Below are 25,554 nucleotides of genomic sequence, written 5' to 3'. Positions count from 1 at the left end.
CGCTCCCCCTTTCCATCTACTGCAACTGTGAAATCACCAGAGCAAGACGCAATAAATCCCTGCCTATAATTCTTCTATGCACACAGAGTCATGTTTTCACATTAGTGCCAAAACGAAATTTCTTTGCCAATTTGAAAGCACACTTACTGCTCTTTTTTTTTCGGGCCAAGTGAAAATCACTTTTACAGACTGACACATTATGAAACCACCATGTGTAACTACAACAAAAACAATTCCCATTTCTATTATTCATTTCTTAAGTTACCACATACATCCCCTCTCAAACTGTAAACTCACCTTTAAAATTAGTTAGTTGTGAAAGAAATGTGACACTCAAACAGCAGAATATCAGAGCCAGGATCTCTGTTGTGTTCACCTCTCTCCTCTCAGCAGAACCAGATAATGGCAAACTTTCCCTCTATTTTTCCACACATATACATGTAAGTTTCAAATCTCAGTGCTTCCCCCTTTTTTTCAAATGTAATGACACATTTCTATTGGTTGAAAACCAACCCTTTTCCAAAAGTACCCTGCCCCCAACTTGACTTCTGCCTAGTACCCTTCCCCCAACTTGACTTCTGCCTGCTACCATAGCAACAGCTCATGGAACACTGCTGTGTGCAGTTAGGTCAGAAGTTCGACACACAATGTTTCAATTCCACAGAGCAAGAGTGCTTGACTTTTCAAACCTAACAGCAAATCCATAGTACTGTTCTTTGGTTACACATTTTTTTGTACCAATACAAAACATGCTTCTATTAATTTTCACATACAGCCTAGTTTTTTTTCTAGAATGGTATGAAACAGCCAATCAGTTCTTTTTGTTTTGTAAAAAATATGTATGCCTCCATTTCCAAACTGTCTTTCTTTTCATATTGCCATTCTACTGAAAGACACCTCCTGAGTGCATCCAGTTCTCCTTTGAAGATGTTCACAGTGTGGATTGTAGGGCACAGCTATGTCTTCTGGAGTGAAAAGTTTGCAGAGAAAACAGATATGGTGAGAGACCTTGCTTTGCCAAATGTAGACATTAAATGGATTGGTCAGAGAGGGTTAAAGTGGCACCAATTGATGCCATTGGTGAAATCCTTCATTCAAATCCAACACCCTGACCTCATAATAGTGCACTGTGGTGGCAATGACCTAGGCACTTTGACTGGGGTAGGTCTGGAAATGCTTATGAAGGACACCTTTGCACAACTGTTTACACTTTTCCCTAAAACTGCCTTTGTGTTTTCCAACATATGCCAAAGGCAAAAATGGAACTGGTCCAATCATTTCTGTCCACAGATTGACAAAGCAAGAAAGCACGTCAACAAATCTGTTTCTGCTTTCCTCCGTGACTATGGTATGGGTGCCATTTACCACAACAACTTGCGTTACGACATGCAAGACATTTATAGAGGAGATGGTGTGCACTTCAATGATGAAGGGAACAGAGTCTTCCTCTTGAACCTTAGACTCTGCATCGGTACTTACTTGTAGGTACCACTAAAAAAATGACTCCATAAACACAACAGCTCTTTTTAGAGCTCCCTAATTTCTAAACTCTTAAATCTGCTTTTCATTTATTTATTTTTATTTTTTTTACCGTACGCTTACCGTAAGCTTACCGTACGCGTACCCCGTGATTTTTTTTAAAATCAATAAATGTTTTTTTTGTACTTTTCTGTCCTTCTTTGACCCCCTTACAATTGTTAGGGGGTCTGTAACTCTCCTCATTGCCCCCTTTCCTTGTTTTCACTCTTTTTTTTCAGAGTGAAATACACAAAATGGCGGCCGCCGCTTCCTGGTTTCGGCCGATTCGAATGTTTACTAAGATCTAAGAGCCAATCAGAATCGCGCTCGCGCACGCCACCGTACGCTTACCGTAAGCGTACGGTAAGCGTACCGTAAGCGGGCTCAGATATATATATTGATTTAAAGGCTATTTTCTCAGAATCTACTGAACAGATTTACACCAAACCTACAAAAGGCACTTCCTTGACCTAGGGACTACCTCTCTGCCAAATTTTGAGTAATTCTGTTCAGCCGTTCAGGCTGTAGCTCGTTCTAAAGGTCCTATGGAAAAATGCATGGGAAAAACGCGTTTTGGGACCCCCCTTTTATCTCAGCCCCCGCTTGACGGATCCCCCCGAGACTTTCAGGGTAGGAGCGGAGCGTAGCGCCCCACCTATTTTGAGAAATTCGCGAGGATTCGTCGACCGGCGCCAAAGTTATTCAAAATAGAATGTTGAGGTTTTCCTATGGACCGCCAGTAGGTAATATATATATATATATATATATATTCACTTAAAAAACAATCCACAATGTGTAATTTCAGATATCATCATTGATGTCATGAGTGATGTCACTGACCATGTCATGAGTGATGTAATATGTGACGTCATCAGCAGTTTATTGTGGGCGTGCAAGTTATAGTTACCTGATCTAACTATAACGTGGAATTTCATTGGTTTTTTACGAGTGAAATGTACAGCTAACTATAACATGTGTGAAACCTATGGTTTTTTAAGTGAATTTGCAAGGTTTTGTAAATGATAATTCCTAACTATAACGTGTGTGAAACCTATGGTTTTTTCAGTGAATATATATATATATATATATATATATATATATATATATATATATATCCTTCACTCTTTTATCCCTCCACTATCCTTTTCAACCAGTGGAGCATGAGAACAAAATACAATTCAACATTTAATAGTATATTTGTTTTAATTTAAGTTTTACAATTGGAATAAATATGCATCAATTTTGCCGGACTAGTTATAATATGTCACGTTACGTGTCCACCATTTCTAAATCTCAATACACAGTTTTCAATACACAGTTTTGGGTGTCGGGAAGGTCAAGTTTATTAAAAAAAAAAGTGGTTAGATTATTAGCACTTTTTTTTTACAGAATACATGAATGTTGTCACTGTATAGAGGTACTTTATGTACGCGTTTTATTTATTGCTTGGCGGCATTTTAATGTTGTGTAAAATCTTGCAAAATGTGCAGAAATTGTGAAAATGCAAACATTCGCAAATGAGCGAAAATTAAAATCAAATGGGAATTACTGGTGAAAGCAGAACGGAAAATTCGTCACACATGGTTCGTGTACAATGCGCTCGCGACTTTCTGAAGACTTTACTCTGTGTATGGCTGATCCTACCACTAATATGTCAATACGATTTGTGTGACATCACCTTTTGTGTTATAATTAATGGTGGATGTGGTTGGAGTCTGAACTTTTTTTATTCTGCGCTTGCTTTGTCCTAGTTTAATTATTTTACAATGTGGTTGCCTGAAAGATGGAAGTTGTGCACCCTGGGAGTGTACGCTCTCGCTGTGTGAATCACTGGTGCCCTTGTATTATCGTGGCCTCTTCTGTCCCTCAGTCTCCCCCTCACCTCCACAAGATGAACAATTCCCTCTGCCCCTCCGTGTTCACGTGAAGACGAGCAGTGCTTGTTTGCACCGGCTGCTGTTATAGCCGTTGTATTTCAAAGGTAAGACTTTTCTTTTTCTCCAAATTATACACTGTCCCCGTTCACGCTCTCTTGCTTTCCAAATCAAAGCTGCTGGGATCCCAATCTTTCTCTCTAATTACAGACTGCGTTAAAAAAAGTGAATTTGGGTTTTGAAAGTTCTTTCCTTTTACATACTCGTATTTTACCTGCGCGCGGCTGCTCTGAGGTGATTCGCTTTCTGTGCTGTTGGAGTAAATGGGGGTTGGGATTAGGGTGCCTGCCTTCTACATTGGGCCGTGATTTGTTTTCAAGGCTTGGGGCATTGGGAGCAGGGGGCCGAGGTAGCTCCTTCGTGACCCTCTTCACCCCCTCTTCCCATCCCTCGCGCCCCCACCCCTCGCGCCCTCCAGCCATCGTCTGTGGTTATCTAATGCCTGGTTTTCCGCCGTTCCGAGGGCTGAGGTAAGCACAGCCTCCCTCTTTGTAGGACACTTCGACCCCCAGTCTGTGTGTGTGTGGGGGGGGGGCTGTCAGGACTCACGTGTAAAGCGCTATGCATTTGAGAGGGGTGTGGTGTATGTACATTGGTGACTAGAGTGAATGCAGTAGGGGAGTGTGGGGGGAGATGAAGCGGGGGGGGCATTGGTGAGGGTGAGTCTGTACATGCGGGAGTAAACACAGCAAGCCGAGGGCACCGGAAGACACCACCGCCTTTCTCCGAGGCGAAGCAGAAATGCCTCGGAGAAACGCAGTGGGGTTTTCGGATTCGGGGGCGTGTTTTTCTGTTATCTCCTCTTGCCATTGGCTGGAGGAGATAATTAGACTTTCTGAAAAAAACACGCCCCCGATCCGAAAAGGACGGGGCCTCTTCTCCAATGGCTGTCCAGCATTAAAGAGGCCAGCCAATGGAGAACAGGGGAGAAGAGGGGCGGGTTCAAGTCCCTCTTCTCCAAGTCATTAAATCTCCGACTTCCGGTTCTGCCTTCGGCAGACCGGCGCTCCTCGACCTAAAAATGGGGTAAGAACCAGGTCGCAACTACAGAAAGAGACAGAAATGAGGAAATAGAAAATTTAATAGTTAACCTGTCTGATAAAACCTTGACGGAAGCAGAAAAAAGTGTTCTCAATAAAGGCTTAAGTTTTGCACCTTCACACAAATGGGATGGATTGAAAGCTAAAGTTGATATTAATAGATTTGCATGTACACTGAAATTGAAGAAATATTTCCCTAATAAACCTGAGACTAAGAAAACTGTTTGTATAGAGAAAGATATTAGTCAAATGTCCATCAAAGAACTTAATGATATTGGTTGTCTTGTTAATTTAGATGATGAAACAAATTGTGACATTGAAGATATCGCATTAGAACTAGATATTGAAACAGGTCACAGTGTATCGAGTAAACTAAGACCGAAATCTAAGTTTGTACCTCCTATGAAAGGAGAGAATGTGATTGACCTATTTACTAATCTTGTTATGAAAGATTTTGATAATGTTATACCAAGTAAATGTAAGTATAATTTAAATAAAGAGGAATTTGAAGCACTGCACAACTTGAGTAAAGATAAAAGTATCATTATTCGACAGGCAGATAAAGGGGGGGAATGTAGTGGTGTTAAATGATTGTGATTATCACAATGAAGCATTGAGACAACTTAGAGATCGTGTGAGCTATGCTAAAATCAATCCATCTCAACTAATGATTTCAAAAGAGACTATTAAGAACTAGCTTAAGGTCTATTTTGACAAAACACTGATTGATAATGATGAATTCAATTATCTATGGGTAGACAAAGCAAGAAACTCCCATAATCTATTATCTCCCGAAAATACACAAAGGTGGAAAACTACCACCGGGACGACCAATTGTATCAGGTATCGGCAGTATGACTGAACACATATCAGAATATATAGATATATTTTTGACACCATTTGTTAAAACACTTGTGTCTTATATTAAAGACACTAAGGATTTTTTGCGACAAATGAGGGACATAAATTGGGAAGAAGGAATGATTCTAGTAACTATGGACGTCAATAGTCTCTATACTAGTATCAAACATGATAAAGGGATTGAAGCTGTGAAATATTTTCTGTATACCAAGTCAGCCAGCTATTTACAGCATTCAAATATGGTACTAGATCGTTTAAACCTGGTCCTTATTAATAACCTTTTTTATTATAGAGATGATTTGTATCACCAAACAATAGGAACAGCAATGGGGGCGAAATTCGCACCATCATATGCAAATGTATTCATGGGGCACTATGAAAGAGAACATGCCTGGAGGTTGGGTAATATTTATGAGGAAAACATTATCTACTGGGGTAGATTTATAGACGATATGTTCATGATTTGGAAAGGAAGTGAAGAAAAATTGAAACTCTTTCATAATCATCTAAACACTACTTCTCATAATATAACTCTTACTCTTGAATACAGTATGGAAACTATTGTTTTTTTAGATGTGGAAATATATGTCACACAGGGACATATAGAGTCAAAACTTTTTCGTAAGTTATCATCAACCAATTCAATATTACATGCCAAATCGGGACATTTAAAAAGGCAGATAACATTCCTTATGGGGAATTTTTAAGAGCCAAAAGAAACTGTAGTGAGGATAAGGAATATCAGATTGTGAGCAAAGACATAACTGAGAGATTTTTGAGAAGAGGATATGACAAAGCAATCATAGATAAAGCCAGAAAGAAAGCTCAGAAAGTTTCAAGAGATGAACTACTGAATGACAGATTTCAATGTAGAGAGAATAACAAAGAGGTGCTTAGATACATTACCACATATAGCAAAGCAAATAGCAGGGTTTTTAAGTCACTTTGCACATTTTGGGATATACTAACTTTTGATAATGAGATTGCACAATTTCTAGGTAAGAAACCTAAAATGGTTTATAAAAAGGCACCAACCCTTAGAAATTTACTAAGTCCTAGTGATACATGCACATATGAAGTGTGGAGCAAAGGTAAGGAACTACAGGTAAGGACACGAAATACACTATCATCAGGATGTTATAGATGCAATCATTTTATCTGTTGCAAATACGTTGCAGACAAAGCTCAGACATTTCATGACCACACATACAAGAACATATATCAAATTAATTCCTTTATTAATTAGAATACATGTCATTGTGTATACACAATGACTTGTATTTGTGGCAAAATATATGTGGGCTCGTCCATGAGGAAACTTAAGATTTTCGATGGATGGAACATTTGTGAGCAAATAAAAATTGTGATCCCAAGTACTCCATGGCAGTACATTTTAAAGAAAATCATAAATTGACTGAAATAGGGAATATCCAGTTCATGGGTATAGAACCAGTAAATCTAGACAGAAGGGGAGGAAACCTAGAAGCGAAACTTAGATCTAGAGAAACATACTGGATAAATAAACCACAGGTAGTACAACATGGGCTAAACATGGATCGGGAAATATATACACTCTTGGGCTAATTTGCATCTAAGCAATATCTTTAGGAAGAAGGACATATATAAAATATAAAAAAGTCTAAATAAATTCTAAAATATTTTTCTGTGACCTTCGCAGGACTACCAATGTAATATACTAGTACATTAATTAATATATAGCTTTATCATGTATATGATATTAATATGATAGCACATAGATCTTTCACTCCTGAATAACTATATTGGAGATGATGATTACGGCACAGCGTCCTAATGATATTAATTATGAATAAAACTCCATAGATGTACTAATTATCAGGGCACAATGCCATATTTAATAGACTGATCTATAATAATCGAATCTAGGATATGACTAGTTTGAATGCTTTATCCAAACATGTATTTTGAAGATTGCACAAGCTACAACCACGGGTCACACGGGGCTCAGTTTGACTAGAAAATATCTAAACAAATTTGTCTGTCTACTATAATCTCCGTATTTTAATAACTGAGAATAGTAATTCATTTCAGACTAAAACTAGGAAACTATTTGTTAGTGGATATGACACATGAAATAGTAGTTCTGAAATTCATGATTTAGAGTGTGAAACGAGATAGCACAACGTATAAGACAGTAGAAGCGACAAGGAGGAGTCATCAGGGGTTCGATTCTAACTAGGGGACTTGGATTAGAATCAAAAAAATAATAATAATTTTTATTTAAAAAAATATTTCTAAATGTTTAATAAAACTTCTCTTTTTGGATTAAGATCAATTCTATAGCAAATTCTTCCTACTTAGGGTCTATGTTAAAAATACCGTTAATGTCAGCGGTCAGGTGTAGAAGAACTAAAAGGATTTAGCCAACACATTATTATTCTGCACAAGTAAAGGAGTATAAACTCTCCTGAGAACTAGTTTGAATTGTCAACACTAATATCTCAGTGCGTTGAAACGTGAAGCTAGGGTAACAGTGTTTGAGCTCCGGGGTTCGATCCCGATGTTGGCAAAGAAAAATCTACACACACAAATAATCTGTTACTCATAAACTATTTATTTTGTTTTGTTTTTTACGCATATTACATATGAATCTTAATTAACATACACATGAGATACTTTTTGAATGCTGTAGCTTTGAAATATTTGGTATAATTCAAGTCAAAGATATGTTTATTTAGATCATAATCTTTAAACAATACTAAACAATTAGTATAATTTAAAAATAGTTCACATCAATCTCATAAACAATTTTTCCAATTAGATATACAGACCAAATTGAAACCAGGTTAAACTCCTCTCGACCTATATGCATGTCAGTTAATAAATAAAACTCACTTCTTTATTGGTGGGTCTACTCCCTACAAAATTATAAAACCGGTTCTAGACAAGATATAAAAATATTTTGTTATAAAATTCTAAAATATCAGTTCTAATTTATTATACAACTCTGTACTGCCTTTATGAACTTCCCCAAGGCGATTGCAATTTCTATGTTGGGCATTTCTGTGATAATATCGATCGCTTGTACCCGGTTTCTTATGCCATATTTTACAAATATTGGGCGTAACCAGAGTTTACGTTGCTCTAGGATAGTTAAACAGTCCAGCAGAATATGCTCTGAGTCTGCTTTTGTTCCCAGGTTACATTTACAGCACCCTCTGGGATCGAGCATTTTATTTTTAATTCCTTTATTTATTAACCATGGGTTAATCCCAGTGCGGAACCTTAAGATCTCCTGTCTATACCATGGATTTGGTAAGATATCCAAATAGGGGAACCAATTTTCCTTTACCCAGGAGTTCATCATAAACTTTACTGATTTTTTCTTACTAAGGTATTCCTTATCTGCCCTTTTTGAGGCTTCTTGACCATTATTATTATTTGATATAATGATTTTCAAAATTACTAACACGACGGCGTCTTTCAATGGCGAAAGCCACTAATTAAATTTCCCGCCATACCCGAAAAAGATTAGCTAGGGGCGGGGTATATAAAGCGGAAGTAAGCAGTAGTGCACCTCTCGCTTTACTTGTTGGAGAAACGGTCAGACGGACGCGGACATGCCGAGCGGTAAGAAGACTGCTTTAGAACAAGGGCTTTGACTTTGCTAGTACCTAGTTTAGAACAGTTCCTTTCTATTTTCTGCCTATACTGTTAGAAAAAAGTCTATTTAGGCATTTTTCTCATACTCTGAAAAACTAGTAACTTTCATGCTGGGAGACAGCTTGAAATATTTATGGGTGAATCTAAAAACATTTTGGGGATAAGAACGCATGACAAGTATCTAACAAATAGTTAGGCTTTGTTCTTTTGTTTCCCTGATTCAGATCTTATCATGGAGCGCTAGATAAAGGATTGGCTTTGAATTAACACATATTATGAGGATTTGTAAATGCTGAGGAAAACATTTACACTTTTTATTAACAAGGTGAGGATTTATGCTAAATATAGATTGTGATAATTTTATAAAACAATAATAAAACCAATAAATAAATTAGGCTAAAATTAGTAATTGTCAGTCAGTCAAATAATCTTTATTTCGGTCAGAGACCATCAAAGATACAAAATTTCAGACAAGTCAATACAACTACACAAAGATTAAAACAGTGTTTAAAAATTGAAATATACAAATTATTTACAGTTTAAAAATATTAAGAAATTTAAGAAAGGGAAGAATGAATTTTCCTGAGTTAACAACGAAGGCGAGGGATCTCAACGATTTATAAAAAGGCTTTCCTCCAACGCCACATGGCATTAATGAAACGTGAAACCGAGAAAACTATCAGCGTGGAGGTATTAGTTTGTAATATACTGAGTGCCTGTTTATAGTTGCTAACCCCGAGATTTCTACAAGGTGGAACGAGCCAACGGAGTCGAATTAATTTATACCCTTTACAGAAGAAAAATACATGGGCGACAGACTCTTCCTTGTCACCGCATGCCGGACATTCAATGAGTTTATCATTCGACCATTTACAAGAGAAAGCCCTTAATGGTAGTGTGCCGTATCTGAACTGTAGATACAGCTTTCTCGCAGAGAGCGTCATTATCTCGTCGAGAAATGACTCAACTCTATAGTCAGTTTTTAGAATAAGAAAGTCGAGTGTAAGTGAACCCAGCCCAGGATTACAAAGAATGGTCGAGATGCTGTGCCTACGATGTAGGTTGACCAGATCGGTACGAGACAGCTCGGCACAAAATAAGGCTGGATTGGACCAGAAACCTGGGATGCCAAGTTTCACACTTGCATTCTTAATAAAAGCAAACCAGGGCAGGTTGTGGGTTCCCCTGAGTGACAACAACTCTTGAGTTTCGAGTCTAAAGTGCAACAGTTCAGGGGTTACCCAGAGTCTTCGCCAGTATAATAAGGGTCGTAAGGAGACAAGTTCTTCAATAGATCTAATACCCAAGTCCAATCTGATAGGGACAAGAGGGGTGTTGGAAGGTAAAGCCAGCAATTGTTATTTTAGGAACCTGTACCCATGAAGGAGATCCAACAAATCCACTGATTATTTTTTTCTAAAAAATATATATATCAAGACGAGGGAAAACCTACAGATTAGAGGTAATAAGTGCTCCAGCAGTAATATGAACTGTGATGTTTAATTTGAGCGATAATAGAAGGGGCATACTAACTAAGTACCTTATGTATGAAAATGCAACCCCTCTCTCTATGTTGGTTATTTAATGACTGATCAAGGAGATATTGTATAAACGAGTAAGGAAAACTTTGTCAATGAAATGTAGTTAAGAATGTTGTTTATCTTGTTGAATATGTTGATTTAATGATCCTATATATATTGGCTATTAGGAGATTAAAATATGGCCAATATTATAGTAGTAGAGTGTTTATGTATAGTTATAGGAAGATATACTATTGTGTTCGTAATTCTAAAGTGTATTAATTTTGTTTGTATGACAGCCCTGAAGAAGCGCAGTGAGCGCGAAACACGTGTTGGCTTTGGCATTTCTGGGCATTGGCATTTCTGTGACACTCCAGTGTAATTTTGACTACAAAAAAAGAAAATGAGAATAAACGTCTAAAAAGAAATGGAAAAAGAAGACTCATTTTATTATTATTTTCACGTTCGCCACCTTCCTTTTCCACTCTCGCACTGAAAACAAACAAAATGGCGGCCGACACTTCCTGATTTCGACCGATTCGAACGTTGACTGACATGTAACAATCAGAATTACGCTTGCGCACGTAACGGTGCGCGCACGGTGCGCGGCTATAGATATGTATGTGCTTTTAACTGCAATTTTCTCAGGAACTACTGAACAGATTGACTCCATATATGCAAAAGGCACATCCCTGACCTGAGGACTACCTCTCTGCCAAATTTCAAGTAATTCTGTTCAGCCGTTCGGGCTGTACCTTCGACTAAAGGTCCTATGGGAAAATGCATGGGGAAAACGCGTTTTGGGACCCCCCTTTTTTCTCGGCCCCCGCTTGACGAATCCCCCCGAGACTTTCAGGGTAGGAGCTGAGCGGAGCGCCCCATTAGTTTTGAAAATTTCGCGAAGATTCATCAACCGGCGCCAAAGTTATTCAAAATAGAATTTTGAGATTTCCTATGGAAACACGGTCCTAACTATAACTATCTACTGGCGACCGCCAGTAGATAATATATATGTATATTACCTACTGGCGGTCGCCGGTAGTTAGTTATAGTTAGGACCAAGTTTCCATAGGAAGAGCATTTTTTGTTTTGCTTATAAATTTGGCGTCGTTTGATGAATCTTCATGAAATTTTCCAAACTAATTCTTTGTTCATATCAGCTCCTATGATGAAAGTTTGGGGGTGATTCGTCAAGAGGGGTCGAGAAAAAAGGGGGTCCCAAAACGTGTTTTCTCCATGCAATTTCCATAGGAAATTTTAGACAAGGCTACAGGTCGAACGGGTGAACGGAATTACCCCAAATTTGGCAGGGAGAAGGGTCTTGGTCTAGAAAGCACGCTTTTGTTTATTTGGTGTAAATCCGTTCAGTAGTTTTGGAGAAATATCGAAATTTACAGATATCGATATTTGGGAATTCTGCCATCTGATTGGCTGAGGCGTTACGAGCACAAGCTTGCTGGTTATTGGCTGGGAACGGTTGCAACTAGGAAGTGTTGGCAGCCATTTTGTGATTCCGTTGAACCGAGTAAGGGGAAAAAAGGGCGAAAAAAGTAGGAAAGAAGAGGGTAGGAGCACTGAGAGCTCTGTGGGGGTGGTTAGGGTGTGCTATACAGGGAGTGTGAAGCGAAGTATTCACCCCTACCGGCGTGAAAGTGCTGTTTTGCCCAGAATGAGATGGTGCTGAGGTTAGGTGCCGGTACACTCGGGTATGAAACCGTGCGTCTAAACCGTGAGTTGATTGCTGTAAACTGATGTGCTCTGGGCGCTGTAGCATAGCTGTGCAAGTGGTGTTAGTATGCGTTTGGACTATAGAGGGAGTGGGAAGCAGCCTACTCACTCCTACTGGTCTGAAGACTCAGGGATCAAACCGTGAGCCTAAGCCGTGAGCTGATTGCTGTAAAGTGATGTGCTGTGGGTGCTGTAGGATACTGGCCGCTGTAGCATACCTGTGTAAGTAGTGTTAGTATGTGTTTATACTATACAAAACAGCTACGTTATGGAATACATTGCCGAACGATCTGCGACTGCTAGATGCGGAACTGCCTTTTAGGAAGGCCCTCAAAACCTGGTTGTTTGGGTTACCCTAAAAACAGCTGCTCCCTTCGGTCTATCTTTCACTCCCCTCATTTTGATTGCTAGCGCCGGGACACTTCCGTTGGAAGTAGCCGTGCGCTCTAGAAATGCTAATAATAATAATAATAATACAGGGAGTGGGAAGCGAACTACTCACCCCTACCAGAGTGAAGACTCAAATGCAGTGGTTTAGCAAGCAGGAATAAAGAAATAATTGTGAAGAATATAATGCAGAATGTTGCAATGCCACAGAAGACAAATGGTGAAATCAGGTGTGTCGAAGAATGTGGCTGTGTGTAATAAAACGATGGAGTCTGCAAGTTATAAAAAAAGTGTCTTTATTTAAGTGCCATAAATGGACCCACTGGAGCTAAGGCATCCAGCTGAGGCAAACTCCAACCGCTTCTGCTGTATTCAAACTAAGCTCCTGCATTAGTGAATTCCACATTACATGTTACAGTTCCATGTGACATAAACAATACCTATTAGACATTAATGACTCTAAATTCTATAATGAAAATAAAGGTAGGATACGATTACCACATGTATCCTTTAAGAAGAAAAAATATATATATATATATTCTAAAATGTAATCATCAAACTTCTTAGGTACCCTGGTACTCCTTTTTTGTAACACAAAATTATCAACTGCAGAACAGTCAGCAACCTCTTCTACAGTAGATTCAATCTGGTGCGTGTCAAAATTGGTAATAGTTCTACTCACATCGGAACTTTGAGGAGGAACACAAGCATTGCGCTTCTCAGAAGCACATTTGGTACCCTTCTTGTCAAACCATATATTATTGTCTTCAGCCCTGTCAAAAAAACATTATTGTGCAAGAGCTAAGGCATCGACCTGAGGCAAACTTCAACCGCTTCTGCTGTATTCAAACCTAGGCCATTACAAAAATGGGGTAACCCAAGGAGGAAGGACCTGGGTGAATTAGTAATATCAAAAACAATGGTCCTTATCCAATGATTGATAAGTGTGAAATACGTTTTGCTTAGTCAGTTAGTTAACTAATCAGGAGCCTAGACACAACTATACTTCAACAAAGGCTCGTAATATTGAATAGCTCATTCTAATCAGCACAAGGACAACAACCAAAAACACTGAAAGCCGTTATATATACATTTATTTTATAGTTTCGGCAATTTTACTGCAATATTCATAAAACAGAACAGGGTTGCTCCAAGAGGAAAGCGTGCATCAGAGGAAAGTGATTGAAAAAGTGCGCGGATAGAACAAGGAATGAAAGATGCATAGTAGTAGGGGTGATCAATTAGTTACAATTACAGGCAATGTGAATCGGTTGTAATTCACCGTACACAAGCCAAAGACCTGGTCACACTTTTCACCTGTGAGAAAAACTTTTGTATCCTCTTTAAGACAGCGATATGTAAATGGGAGAAACCACTGCTCGTGAATAAACACGCTACCTTATATAATCACATACAACATGACAAACAACATGTACACCTAGCAGACTCAACAACACTATGTATTGTGGGAACCGTGGCTAGCTATGTACCCAAACCAAACATGGCATGGCACCTCTGCCACACAATGTAGAATGCGGGGAGAGATGGGAGCAAAGTATGTGCGAAGGTGGCAAGTGATTCTCGATTATAAAAGTATACAATGCAAAGTGTTGAGGGGATGTGCCGGAGAGACTTGAGTATGCAGAGCACAGACATGTACATGTCAACATACACTGATGGTCTATTGAGTGAAGTGTACAGTGGACGCAACCATGATACTACAGTCAGTAGGGAAGATTACGAAAACATAGCACGTATGTGCCCCCTCCCCCCCCAAATCTTTAGCGTAGTGGGCTGGCTCGGCGTACGCAAGGCTAGCGTAGGGGTATGAATAAAAGGGACGTTTCTCTGGGTGTGGTTCTCTTCAGGAATGGCGAACGTGTCTGCCAGGTCTGCGCAGCTTACACCGCCACGAGGCTGACGCCATGAGTGTATGTGAGTGCGTGAATGATGCTCTCAGCCTGCTGGTACCCAGAAACCGTCATGGCCGCTGCAACGCACATATGTCCCACAGTTCACCTTTCAACACCGTTGTATGTGAAAGAGGGCCCACCACGTGCCGGCAGAAGCTCCTGGGCCGAGGTCTGCGAGCTGGGAAGGCTTCTGAGATCAACACTGGCTACCGCGACACAGGCACACAGCGCCCAGCCTGAGGCCCAGCACCGTGGAGTGCTCTGTATACTACTAACACAGTAGTCCAACAGGTACCAACAGTGGAACGGTGTCTTGATCCCACAATGGACGATGTTAGAACTGCATCTGAGAGTGGAGATGAAGGTACTGCCTTCGACCAGGTGCAACCAACTCTAGGTCCCAACAGTGGAACGGTGTCTTGATCCCACAATGGACGATGTTTGAACTGCATCTGAGAGTAGAAATGAAGGTACTCCCTTCGACCAGGTGCAACCAACTCTAGGTCCCAACAGTGGAACGGTGTCTTGATTCCACAATGGACGATGTCCGATATTACCTGCTGCTTGGTTTTCACAGAACTCCCTCCATTAAGGTGCATCACACTCTGTGCTTCCATAGCTAACTGCTGCACATGATTATTGGGCTTGGTTGACTTTAGTCACGGGACTACACCGCGGTACAGCAGGTCCGAACAGTGAAACGGGGTCTTGATTCTATGATTGAGGATGTCAGAAGTTAAAGTCTGTGATGATTTCTGTGTACTCCCTCCGATCAGGTGCAACCAACTCCGTGCTTCCGAATCCAACGGCACGTGGCTGTGAGGCGTTAATGACCACTGCTCTGGCATACACTGCGGTCAGCAGTGTTCAATTCAGATTGAGTCGCTATTGTAGATGACGCAGTCCTGTAGGCAAAAGACATTGCTGCTCTGCGCTCTGTCCGCACTACGCATACGCATCATCGCAGTCTTCGCATACGCTTTTTGTTGCTTCGCATACTGCAAACAGGACAGCTCAAGTCAACGCCACGTGGCTGTGGGCCCTTGCTGACCGCTCTCTCTGGCCTACACTGTAGACAGCAGTGTTCACAATTCAGATCGAGTTGCTATTGCAGATGATGCAGCTCTGTAGGCAACAGACATTGCTCCTAGTACGGCCTGCCCGCAGGACGGATCATCGCTAGCTGTGCACATGCTGAATGCTTTTGAAGTGGCTATCTGAGTGCACTAGAACTGATGGACCCTTTATGATACAATCTTTTTGTGTATTATTTCAGATCTACTGCCTGTATCTCACTATACCACAAGTTATGGTTCTTTTACGATTGTATCTTTTGAATATTATTTCACATCTACTGTCTCTAACTTACTGCAGCACAAACTATTGACCCTTTTATTACTGAATCTCTGTGTGTGATCCAATGATTACTGTTGTAGTTGATTCTAGCAGCAACCATTCCCTGAGGGCTGGTTTACACTCACCTCACACGCATTCAGCACCGACGTGACTGGATATGTGACCCTGGTAATAAAAAGGAGTCGAGCGCATGTGCCAGTACCCACTTCCACTATCTATCTGTGTCCGTGTGCTCATTATCTATGCATGATACTGCCCCTGGGCCGTACCACATTACATTGTGCAGTGGACAGCGTATGCAACCATGTTACCTCTGGCAGTAGGGAAATCTTTGGTTATGTAACTTTTAGGTGCATGGCTATCACAGGTGGAAGTCTACTTTACAGACCATGAATATTGATGAAGATGATGGTTGCATGTTGTGTGTAGTGTAAGATATGTGTACATAGCAAAACGTTTTTAAAAAATCTCTTTAAGCAGAAGAGGTGTATCTCATCAAATGCTGTAGAGAAAATGACTAAAATGGGTGGCGTTCTCCAACTGCTACAATGAGAAATGTTATGAACTAATCAAATGCTTTTTTTAAGGTCACATGGCAATCGCACCCGACGCGATTTTGAGAAAATATATTTACCATAATATAAGTTTATTACAGTTAGAAATATATAAATGTTTAAAATATTTTAGATTATCGCTTGCTCTCATATACACTTTAAAGTTATTTAGATATAGTTTTGAGACATAAAGAAACTGGCACACTGTCAGCGTTTAGGACGTATTTCTTAAAAGAAAGGTAAAACTGATTTCAACTGCATTAGGAGCGTGTTTACAGCAATCAATAAACGGTTGACCGCCCGTGTTTAAGAGTGCGTCGTGCTTCGCTATGAAGCCCCGCTGGGTGGAGTCGATGCTACATAAGATATTACATAAATAAATATAAGGGGGCTGCTAACTTTGTTATTCTGTTCAGAGGTGGGGGTCTGTCCTTTTACTGAAGACCCAATAAGAGATGGCAGCTAACACTTGTTTGAAGAGGCGACCCCTTTCACTGGACCTATTTACCTCTCTTATCACAAGAGCCAGGGCCAGCTGTCCCCAAACTAACCCCTTCAGCCACCTTTTCAGATCTCTTATCCGTCACCAGCGGCCTCTGCCCATGCGAGAGACATTAAACCTCTGTTTGCACAGTCGGGCCGAGTGTCTGGTGTCAAAGAACGGCCGGTTATACAGGGGCTTGTTCACAGGACCTTGGCACCCGCTTTAAAGAGAAGTGAGGCAAACACGCCTGCATCCTGCAGCCAGCCAGCCGTGCGTGCGTGGTTCGAGTCCCTGCGTGGCGAGCCGGAGACAGTCGCTGCACTATAGAGTAACACGTTTGGCACGCATGTGCACGATGTAAAGCATCGCGCGCATGCAAGAGTCTGGACAGGTCAGGCAAAAGAAAGTGCGAATGCAGGCAGCCAATCATATAAAAAAAGCATTTACAAATGCAATAGGACTGTCCTATTGCATTGTAAAGAAAAATGCAGGTGCCGAAGAAGGCAGGAATGGGAGTGGGTGGGGGGGGTGGTGGTGGTCAGAGAAGTCACGGACTTTTGGAGGGAACTGGGGGAGGAAGGGGAACAAAAGAGTTGCTGAAGTAAAGGGGCTGATAGCCATGGAAGGATAAAAATAACGTCATGGCAGTAAGGAGGCGGGACTAATACGCCGGCAACCAATGAGAATGTAGCATTTCAGATTTGAGCAAATCACCTCACCCGATCGTTCACTCAACATCCTTGCCAATTCTTGCTGGGGGGCCCGTTCACAGCTGGCTTGGACTCTCGACCGGGACTCAAGTTCTGTTTGTCTTACAGCAATACGTCTATTCTGTAAGTGAGCGCCCAGCTCAACTGTCAACAAACACCAGCTTTATAGTCTCAAAACTCGCACTAGAAGGTTCGAGAAAACTCCCCCCCCCCAGGCCAGAGGAATCTTACCAGAACTGGCCAGCTTCCAAGCAAGCATTGCAATGGCAGGAAGGAGTTCCCACGTTCCCTCTCCAATCTCGCATGTTCCAGCCTTTATCTTGACATAGCTCACGGAAGCCTTACAGGGTACATTAAACAATCTCTCACAAAACAATCCTTGAACGTGATTAACTCAAACAACTTGCAAGCGCTGCTGTGCATGCAGGAAAAGCTCAAGCAAGGCAAAGTCAGAAAACAGGATGACAAGAGGCCATGTCAAAGCCAATAGTAAGAACTTCATAATACTTATCAATGTACAACACAATGCACATTTGTGCACAACTGCTTATAGATTCACATACTTCATCTCTCAATGTCCTATAGCATCACATACTTTATCTCTCAATGTACACCACCGATCACATTTGTGCATCACTGCTCACAATACTGCACTTCGAGACCAAAAAATACATTCCACACCTCACTCTCCCTCTCATGTTTTCAAATGCACATCCCACACATGCAAAGCTGTCCTACTCTGTGACAGCTCCCACTGAAAAACTGCAAGATTACAAGAAAGAAACTTTTAAGCGAAACAGGCATCTGCAGGACGTTGTACATTCAGGCTAGGATACAATAACACACCAAAGTCAATTAAAATAATGGTAGTCAAAGGTCATCACAGGGTGTCAGACCACAAGAGTGCCTCTAGCACTCCAATATATATATATAATTCACAACACGAAGGTCCGTGCGCTCTCAGAACAGAAAACTCTGCCCCAGCATTATTCCACAAAAGTGTTTAATTCATCACCCGTTTCGACTTCCTACAAAAGCCTTAATCACGTGAACTGTGCAACACAAAAAAGGTAACTGATGTAGTCTGGTGGTGAGAAGAAATCAACGTAGGACATATTTAAATGAAATCTGCGGTGCACTGTGGGACTTGTATTTTAACATTTAGCCACGTGATGCAAAAGAACTTTGAAAAGCACGCATGAGCGCACTTGGCAGTTTGAATCTCACCTTCCACCTGTGAGCAAGGCCAATTGGGGCCGAAACGTTAGGTGAATGGAAGGAATCTGCGCTGCGAGATTTTGAAATAAATGCTGTTTTTCCAGTAATGGGCCTCTGCTTTCTTGGTGTTTAAGTTGATGGGCTGCTCCGTGCCCTGAAGGGTCGGGGGCTCCGTATATATATATATATATTCACTGAAAAAACCATAGGTTTCACACATGTTATAGTTAGCTGTACATTTTACTGATAAAAAACCAATTAAATTCCCCCGTTATAGTTACTGTAGGCAACTATAACTCACGCGACCGTAATCCTCTGCTGATGCTAATACTGTATTTAGACACTTATTTGCCCATGTCTTCTTCCATTAAATTTTAGCTATACATATATTACAAATATTTTTTTTTCATAAAGACACATATGTCATCAGCAGAGGATTACGGTCGCGTGAGTTATAGTTGCCTACAGTAACTATAACGGGGGAATTTCATTGGTTTTTTATCAGTAAAATGTACAGCTAACTATAACATGTGTGAAACCTATGGTTTTTTCAGTGAATTTGCAAGGTTTTTTAAATGCTAATTCCTAACTATAACGTGTGTGAAACCTATGGTTTTTTCAGTGAATTTGTACGGTTTTTTAAATGCTAACTTACTTTGCGCCATTCGTGGCGTGCGCGCCCACTTAACGCAGTTCGTTCCGTGCGCGCACGGTGCGCTTCGCGCACCGTGCGCGCACAGTGAGCCCACTTTACGCAGTTAGTGCCATGCACGCACGGTGGTCACGCGGTGCGCTGCGCGCACCGCGTGCCCACATTATGCGAGATGGGCCATGTACGCACGATGCGCTTCGCGCACCGTGCGCACATGGGGGACATATTATGCGCATCGTTGTGAAATGTTTTGTTTATTAATTTCAATTATTTCATAAACCATGCACAAATGGTGCCCTTCGTGCACCATTTGCACATGGGGTGGGGAGAGTGTGGATACTTTTTTTTTTTAAAACCGTACGCGTACGGTAAGCGTAATCGGCGATTTTTCGGAAAAAAAAAAATTTTTTTTTTGGCCTTGTGGGTTGTTTGGGGGCCCGTATATCATTGCTGGGTGATTATTATTTCAATATACTGCCCCTTTACCCATTTTTGGCCTTCATTTATGCTGCCCTACTCAGAGTGCGAGAGAGAAAATGGCGGCCGCCGCTTCCTGGTTTCGGCCGATTCGAATGTTTACTAAGATCTAAGAGCCAATCAGAATCGCGCTCGCGCACGTCACCGTACGCGTACGGTAAGCGCACCGTAAGCGCACCGTAAGCTGGCTCAGATATATATATTGATTTAAAGGCTATTTTCTCAGAATCTACTGAACAGATTTACACCAAACCTACAAAAGGCACTTCCTTGACCTGAGGACTACCTCTCTGCCAAATTTCAAGTAATTCTGTTCAGCCGTTCGGGCTGTAGCTGTGTCTAAAGGTCCTATGGAAAAATGCATGGGAAAAACGCGTTTTGGGACCCCCCTTTTATCTCAGCCCCCGCTTGAAGAAACCCCCCGAGACTTTCAGGGTAGGAGCGGAGCGTAGCGCCCCACCTATTTTGAAAAATTCGCGAGGATTCGTCGACCGGCGCAAAAGTTACCGCGACCGCAATCCTCTGCTGATGCTAATACTGTATTTAGACACTTATTTGCCCATGTCTTCTTCCATACATTTTTAGCTATACATATATTACAAATATTTTTTTTTCATAAAGACACATATGTCATCAGCAGAAGATTGCGGTCGCGTGAGTTATAGTTGCCTGCACTAACTATAACGGGGGAATTTCATTGGTTTTTTATCAGTAAAATTTCCGCTAACTATAACATGTGTGAAACCTATGGTTTTTTCAGTGAATTTGCAAGGTTTTTTAAATGCTAATTCCTAACTATAACGTGTGTGAAACCTATGGTTTTTTCAGTGAATTTGTACGGTTTTTTAAATGTTAAGTTACTTTACGCCATTCGTGGCGTGCGTGCCCACTTAACGCAGTTCGTTCCGTGCGCGCACGGTGCGCTTCGCGCACCGTGCGCCCACTTTACGCAGTCAGTGCCGTGCACGCACGGTGGGCACGCGGTGCGCTACGCGCACCGCGTGCCCACGTTACGCTAGATGGGCCATGTACGCACGATGCGCTTCGCGCACCGTGCGCACATGGAGGACATATGATGCACTTCGTTTTGAAAGGTAATATTTTAATTTTTCGTATATGTTATAAGCCATGCACAAATGGTGCCCTCCGGGCACCATTTGCACACGGGGTGGAGAGAGTGTGGATAATTTTTTTTTTTATTATTTTTTTTTTTTTAATTTTAGTTTATCTCATCTCTAAATAGCCATGTACAATTGGTGCCCTTCGGGCACCAATTGCACACGGGGTGGGGAGAGTGTGGATAATTTTTTTTTTTTTATAATTTTTTACCGTACGCGTACGGTAAGCGTAATCGGCGAAATTACCGAAAAAATAAAAATTCAATTTTTGGCCTTGGGGGATCTTTGGGGACTCCCTCACCCTATACCCTGTACTAAACAATGTTGTTCGAGTCCATTTTCTATTTTTCTTAATGAACTGCTATCCAATCAATTATGATTGTGTTATAAGGTGTTTTCTCACGCAGGGTTACTGACATTGACGAAGGCCAGGAGGCCAAATTGCGTTTGTCAGTTGTATTTTGGTTGCACGATATGAAACATTAAAAATAATTGAATTGAACAAGCCCGGGGGTGCTCAGTACTTTCTGTCGACTGTATCCAGAATGTAAAGCGCGGGTCCATCCTCGCAAACTGTGGCACCCGCTGCATCGAGAGTGGCAATTCTTGACGGAGAACATTACGGAATATATATATATATATATGTAAATATGCAGAACAGTCAGATGCATAAGGGTGAAGGGCAGGGGCAGTGGATAGTGGGCAACCCACACTTAGAAATGCAGAAACTACATCCCAACTTGAGGAAATAAACTTTTCTTTAAGAAGGGCTTTCACCAGGATGTTTTTATGAACCAGGTAAAAGCCATTCTTGTTCAAATATGGCTTGACAAAAATGATTCATCAGAACCTGATTCTTCAGGAAAGTTTTTAGTTTAAACAAGAAGTACAACCATTTGAATCTAATTTAGTACATTTGGAATCTCAATCACAAAAGAGAAGTGCCTGCCCACGCTTTTGATAGTTTATCTTAGCAATCTAAAGATGTTTTGTTGTGTAAAGAGGGGTCAAAAGGTGAATTAAAAAAACATCCAAGATTACTGGTGAATAAAAATAGTTACGTTCAATTTTTGTCAGAGAACCGTTGCATCATTATTCATGTGCACTTGCAGGGCCATTAACATGTTTAAAAAACGCATTTGTGTGAAGAAGTCAAAAACATTATTTTAACATAAACAATCTTAATAAATTTTTAAAAAAATACATTTTACAGAAATATAGTGGTAGATGGGCAAGTGACCCTCAGAAAACTACCGACAACTTTACTAGAAGCATACAGGACAATTTGGTCATCCTTTTGACTTTTTTTTGTGCAGTGTTCCGGTTCCGGTTCCAGGGTGAGAGTTGAGAGTGTCAGAGCAGCGCAAGCCGTGAGCCGGGGCTAAGAGCTCTGCTCTGCTTTGCGGCCGAGAGGCGCAGAGACTGGCGAGAAAGATTAGGCAGCCGCAGGGACTGCGGGCGCTGCGAGAGCCGCGAGAGCCTCGGGAGAGCTGCGGAAGCCGCCGGAGCATTGGAGCAAAAGTGCACTGAGAAGCACGGGAGTGGGGGCAGGGGAGCCGTGGTCAGGTCTGGAGCGAAGGCGGAGCGGAGGTGAGATGCAATTTTACTAACTCCCCCCGCCCTCCGCTATTCTCACGCGTCCTCCCCCACCCTCCCCTACTCCCCGCGGCCCCCTCCAGCAGCCTGAAAACACCCGGAATGCCGTGTTAGTGCCATTTTTCAATTTCAGCGTTCTAGATCTTTTTCAGACCCTTTTTGCAGGTTTTGCACCGATTATTGACCAGATATAAGCACAGCGTGAACGTACACAGATCGTTCCGCGGAGCTGCAAGAAGGTATTTACGGGCGAGGGCATAGCCTTTATCATGTTCAAAGTCGGTAAAGCTGTCTCTACCAGAAGAGGACGATGCTAATTCTGGATGCGAGTCACAGCCAAGAACTGCAGATTGGCTACCTCGGCAGCAGGAGCCCAGTGGCAGCAGGAGTTCAGTCCACGTTTTACAGCACGCTTTGAAGCAGCAAGGAGCGGGAGCTGGGGCAGAGCTGTAACGGCGGTGGGCTGCTAACCGCCACCGCTAATCACTAATCTGCCAGAAACTGCAGAGCCCCATCTGAGCCGAAGTCGCCGCACCCGCAGCAGCCGCCACTGTAAGCAGCCGCCCTCACCACAGCCGTATACCAGCAGCAAACCGGTGCGGGCGGTTCGGAGCTTTCGGGACATCGCTGATCTATCCAAGCATCTTTAAAACTGTGAATTGGCACTATACAGGGGATAATTGCAGGGGGCAAAGGCAGAATAACGCCCCAAAGCAATACCTGAGCCAAGTAGCTCTGAAATTAAAAGGAGGATGGCCCCGAAAAGGAAGCAAAAACTACGCAAGGAAGCTTTCGAAGAAAGCCCAGGGAGGAGTGAGTTACGGGAGGGGTCAAGGACACTGGAAGAGAACCAGGAAAGCCAGGCCTCCCCTGAGGATAATAGTAAGGGGTTACGAAAGAAGAGGAAAAATAAAAGAGCTACCAAACAAGATCCGCAAGCCCAAAATGGTAGCACCTCAATACCCAACCTGAAAGGTAGCACTGCAGTCACTAAATCCATAAAGGACTTTGTAGGGAAACACTATAAAATCGTAGAGCAACCTATAATAAACTTGGAAACGGAGAAGGAGCACCAGACTGAGAACGCAATAAACCTGGAAACTGAGGAGGAGCACCGGACAGAGAAAGGAAAGGGAGTCTCCCTAGAAGAAGAAATGGAGGATCCCCTGTTAATAAACCATTCCATCTTGAGCCAAAACTTACAAATAGCAGCACCACGTCTTTCATCATCCCCAAAACCTTTTTCTTTGCAAACCTCGGAAAATGCAGGGCAAATGGGGAATGAAAGTCAGGGGTTAAGTTTCGTCTGTGGGGCCTCATACCACCAAGTACTGCAAAATTCAAATGGGCTAAAAAACGCAACCCAGCAGGACTATCCAAGTACAGGAAGCCAAGCTATCCTTGAGAGAAACAGTCTCCAGGACTCGGTCCTGTCAGCGTCACCCTCATCCTCCATGATGGACTTACTTTTGATGTTACAGAAAACCCTTCAGGGAATTCTAGAAGTAACAATGATGAATAATAGAGTCTTAAAATCACAAAAGCTGTCCCTAAAAAAGATCGAAGAGGAGCTGGTAGGAATCAAAGGACAAATGCCTCACATGTTAAGATCAGTAGTCACTCCCCAGCCCACAGAACAAAGTATAGTGAGTGAGACGGCAGAAGCACCAGATAACGTATATATATCCAAATGCCCAATGTTGATAAAAAGGAGAAGTGAATATGTAAGGGTTCACACTAAAGGTAGGGAACGCAAGAAGCGGGCCCCCAAAACAGCATTAAAGGGGAAAAGGAAAGAAAGGGAGGTAGTGGAAGAGCAAAGCCTAAATGCCTCTGCTCTGACTTTTGTACCCATTAGATCTCCGATAGCAGAGAACAAAAGAAATGCCCCAAGCGCTCAAAGGAAGAGCCAGAGTAGTAAGGGTTTAATTGAGGGATTATTAAAAACCAAATTTGCAAATCAGAGAGTAAATTCATCCCTAGGGGGACAAACCCGAAACTATCAGAGGTATGTTAACCCAGATGAAGTACCACATCCCCAAGTTCTAGCAGAAGTGGATAGTAAAATGGGGCACCCAGGGTGGGCAAATGGTAGTCAGTTAAACCCAGAAACCCCCAAGAAAGGATTAGAGGTGGGTAATAACAAATGGGTGTACCTGGAACCGGCGCTATCAGGACAAAGGGGAAAGAAACTGAGGAAAATGAACCCATTAAATAGGGTGCAAATCCTGACTTCCTTCTCTAAATGCTCAAGCCTGAGTGGGATTGGCTCGGAAGATCTGAGACAGGTGGGTTTCATAGAAAATACAAATGGCAAGGAAATAACAAGAGTATTACTTTACTCTGATCTGGTAAAAATGGCCATTGAGAAAGCAGCGAGTGAGATACTCCATGAGGGTATAAGGTTAATCCCAGAGAGGGAACTAAAGAGAAATGCACAATCAGGAAGTAGTTTCCTAAAGTGCCATGCAGGCCTTGGGAGGAGACAGGTGAGACTACTGAGAGATAATGAAGAGGAGGGTAGCCGCCTGAACATAGGAAGACTCATGGGGTAATTGGAGTCAAAGAAGCAACCTGGGAGACCCTTCCAAGAGGTATATGGAGGGAATGGCTGAAGATGGTGGTCTAAGTGAGGTAGAATAGGATGAGGGGGGGTCGCATACCCTAAGTCTCTTATCATGGAACATAAATGGCTTAGGCAATGAGATAAAACAAGAGCATATAAAGAAATTTGTAAATAAAGCGGAAATTGCCTGTCTACAAGAGACTTGGGTATGCGACAAAACCCCTAACTTCGAGGGCTACCTTCAACTAAACCGACCGGCCAAGAAAAAAAGATTTGGTCG

The 25,554-nt window shown here is 41.8% G+C and overlaps 1 protein-coding gene across 2 annotated transcripts in view; it reads right to left on the bottom strand.

The window, feature by feature from the left end:
• Positions 1-25,554, bottom strand: part of ANTKMT (adenine nucleotide translocase lysine methyltransferase) — a 139,915-nt gene that overhangs the window by 103,589 nt on the left and 10,772 nt on the right. The window contains exon 1 of one of the 2 annotated variants that reach the window (XM_085628347.1): positions 17,879-17,974. The exons of the other annotated variant lie outside the window; for it this stretch is intronic. Coding sequence (XP_085484473.1) covers positions 17,879-17,906 — 28 coding nt within the window. The 5' untranslated portion in view covers positions 17,907-17,974. Of the gene's footprint in view, positions 1-17,878; positions 17,975-25,554 lie in introns of those variants that run through there. 2 annotated transcript variants of the gene reach the window in all.

Source organism: Triturus cristatus, chromosome 10 (assembly GCF_964204655.1).
Source record: "Triturus cristatus chromosome 10, aTriCri1.1, whole genome shotgun sequence".
Lineage (NCBI taxonomy): Eukaryota > Metazoa > Chordata > Amphibia > Caudata > Salamandridae > Triturus > Triturus cristatus.
The sequence above is the reverse complement of the archived record's forward strand: the minus strand, read 5'-3'. Positions and strand labels throughout refer to the sequence as shown.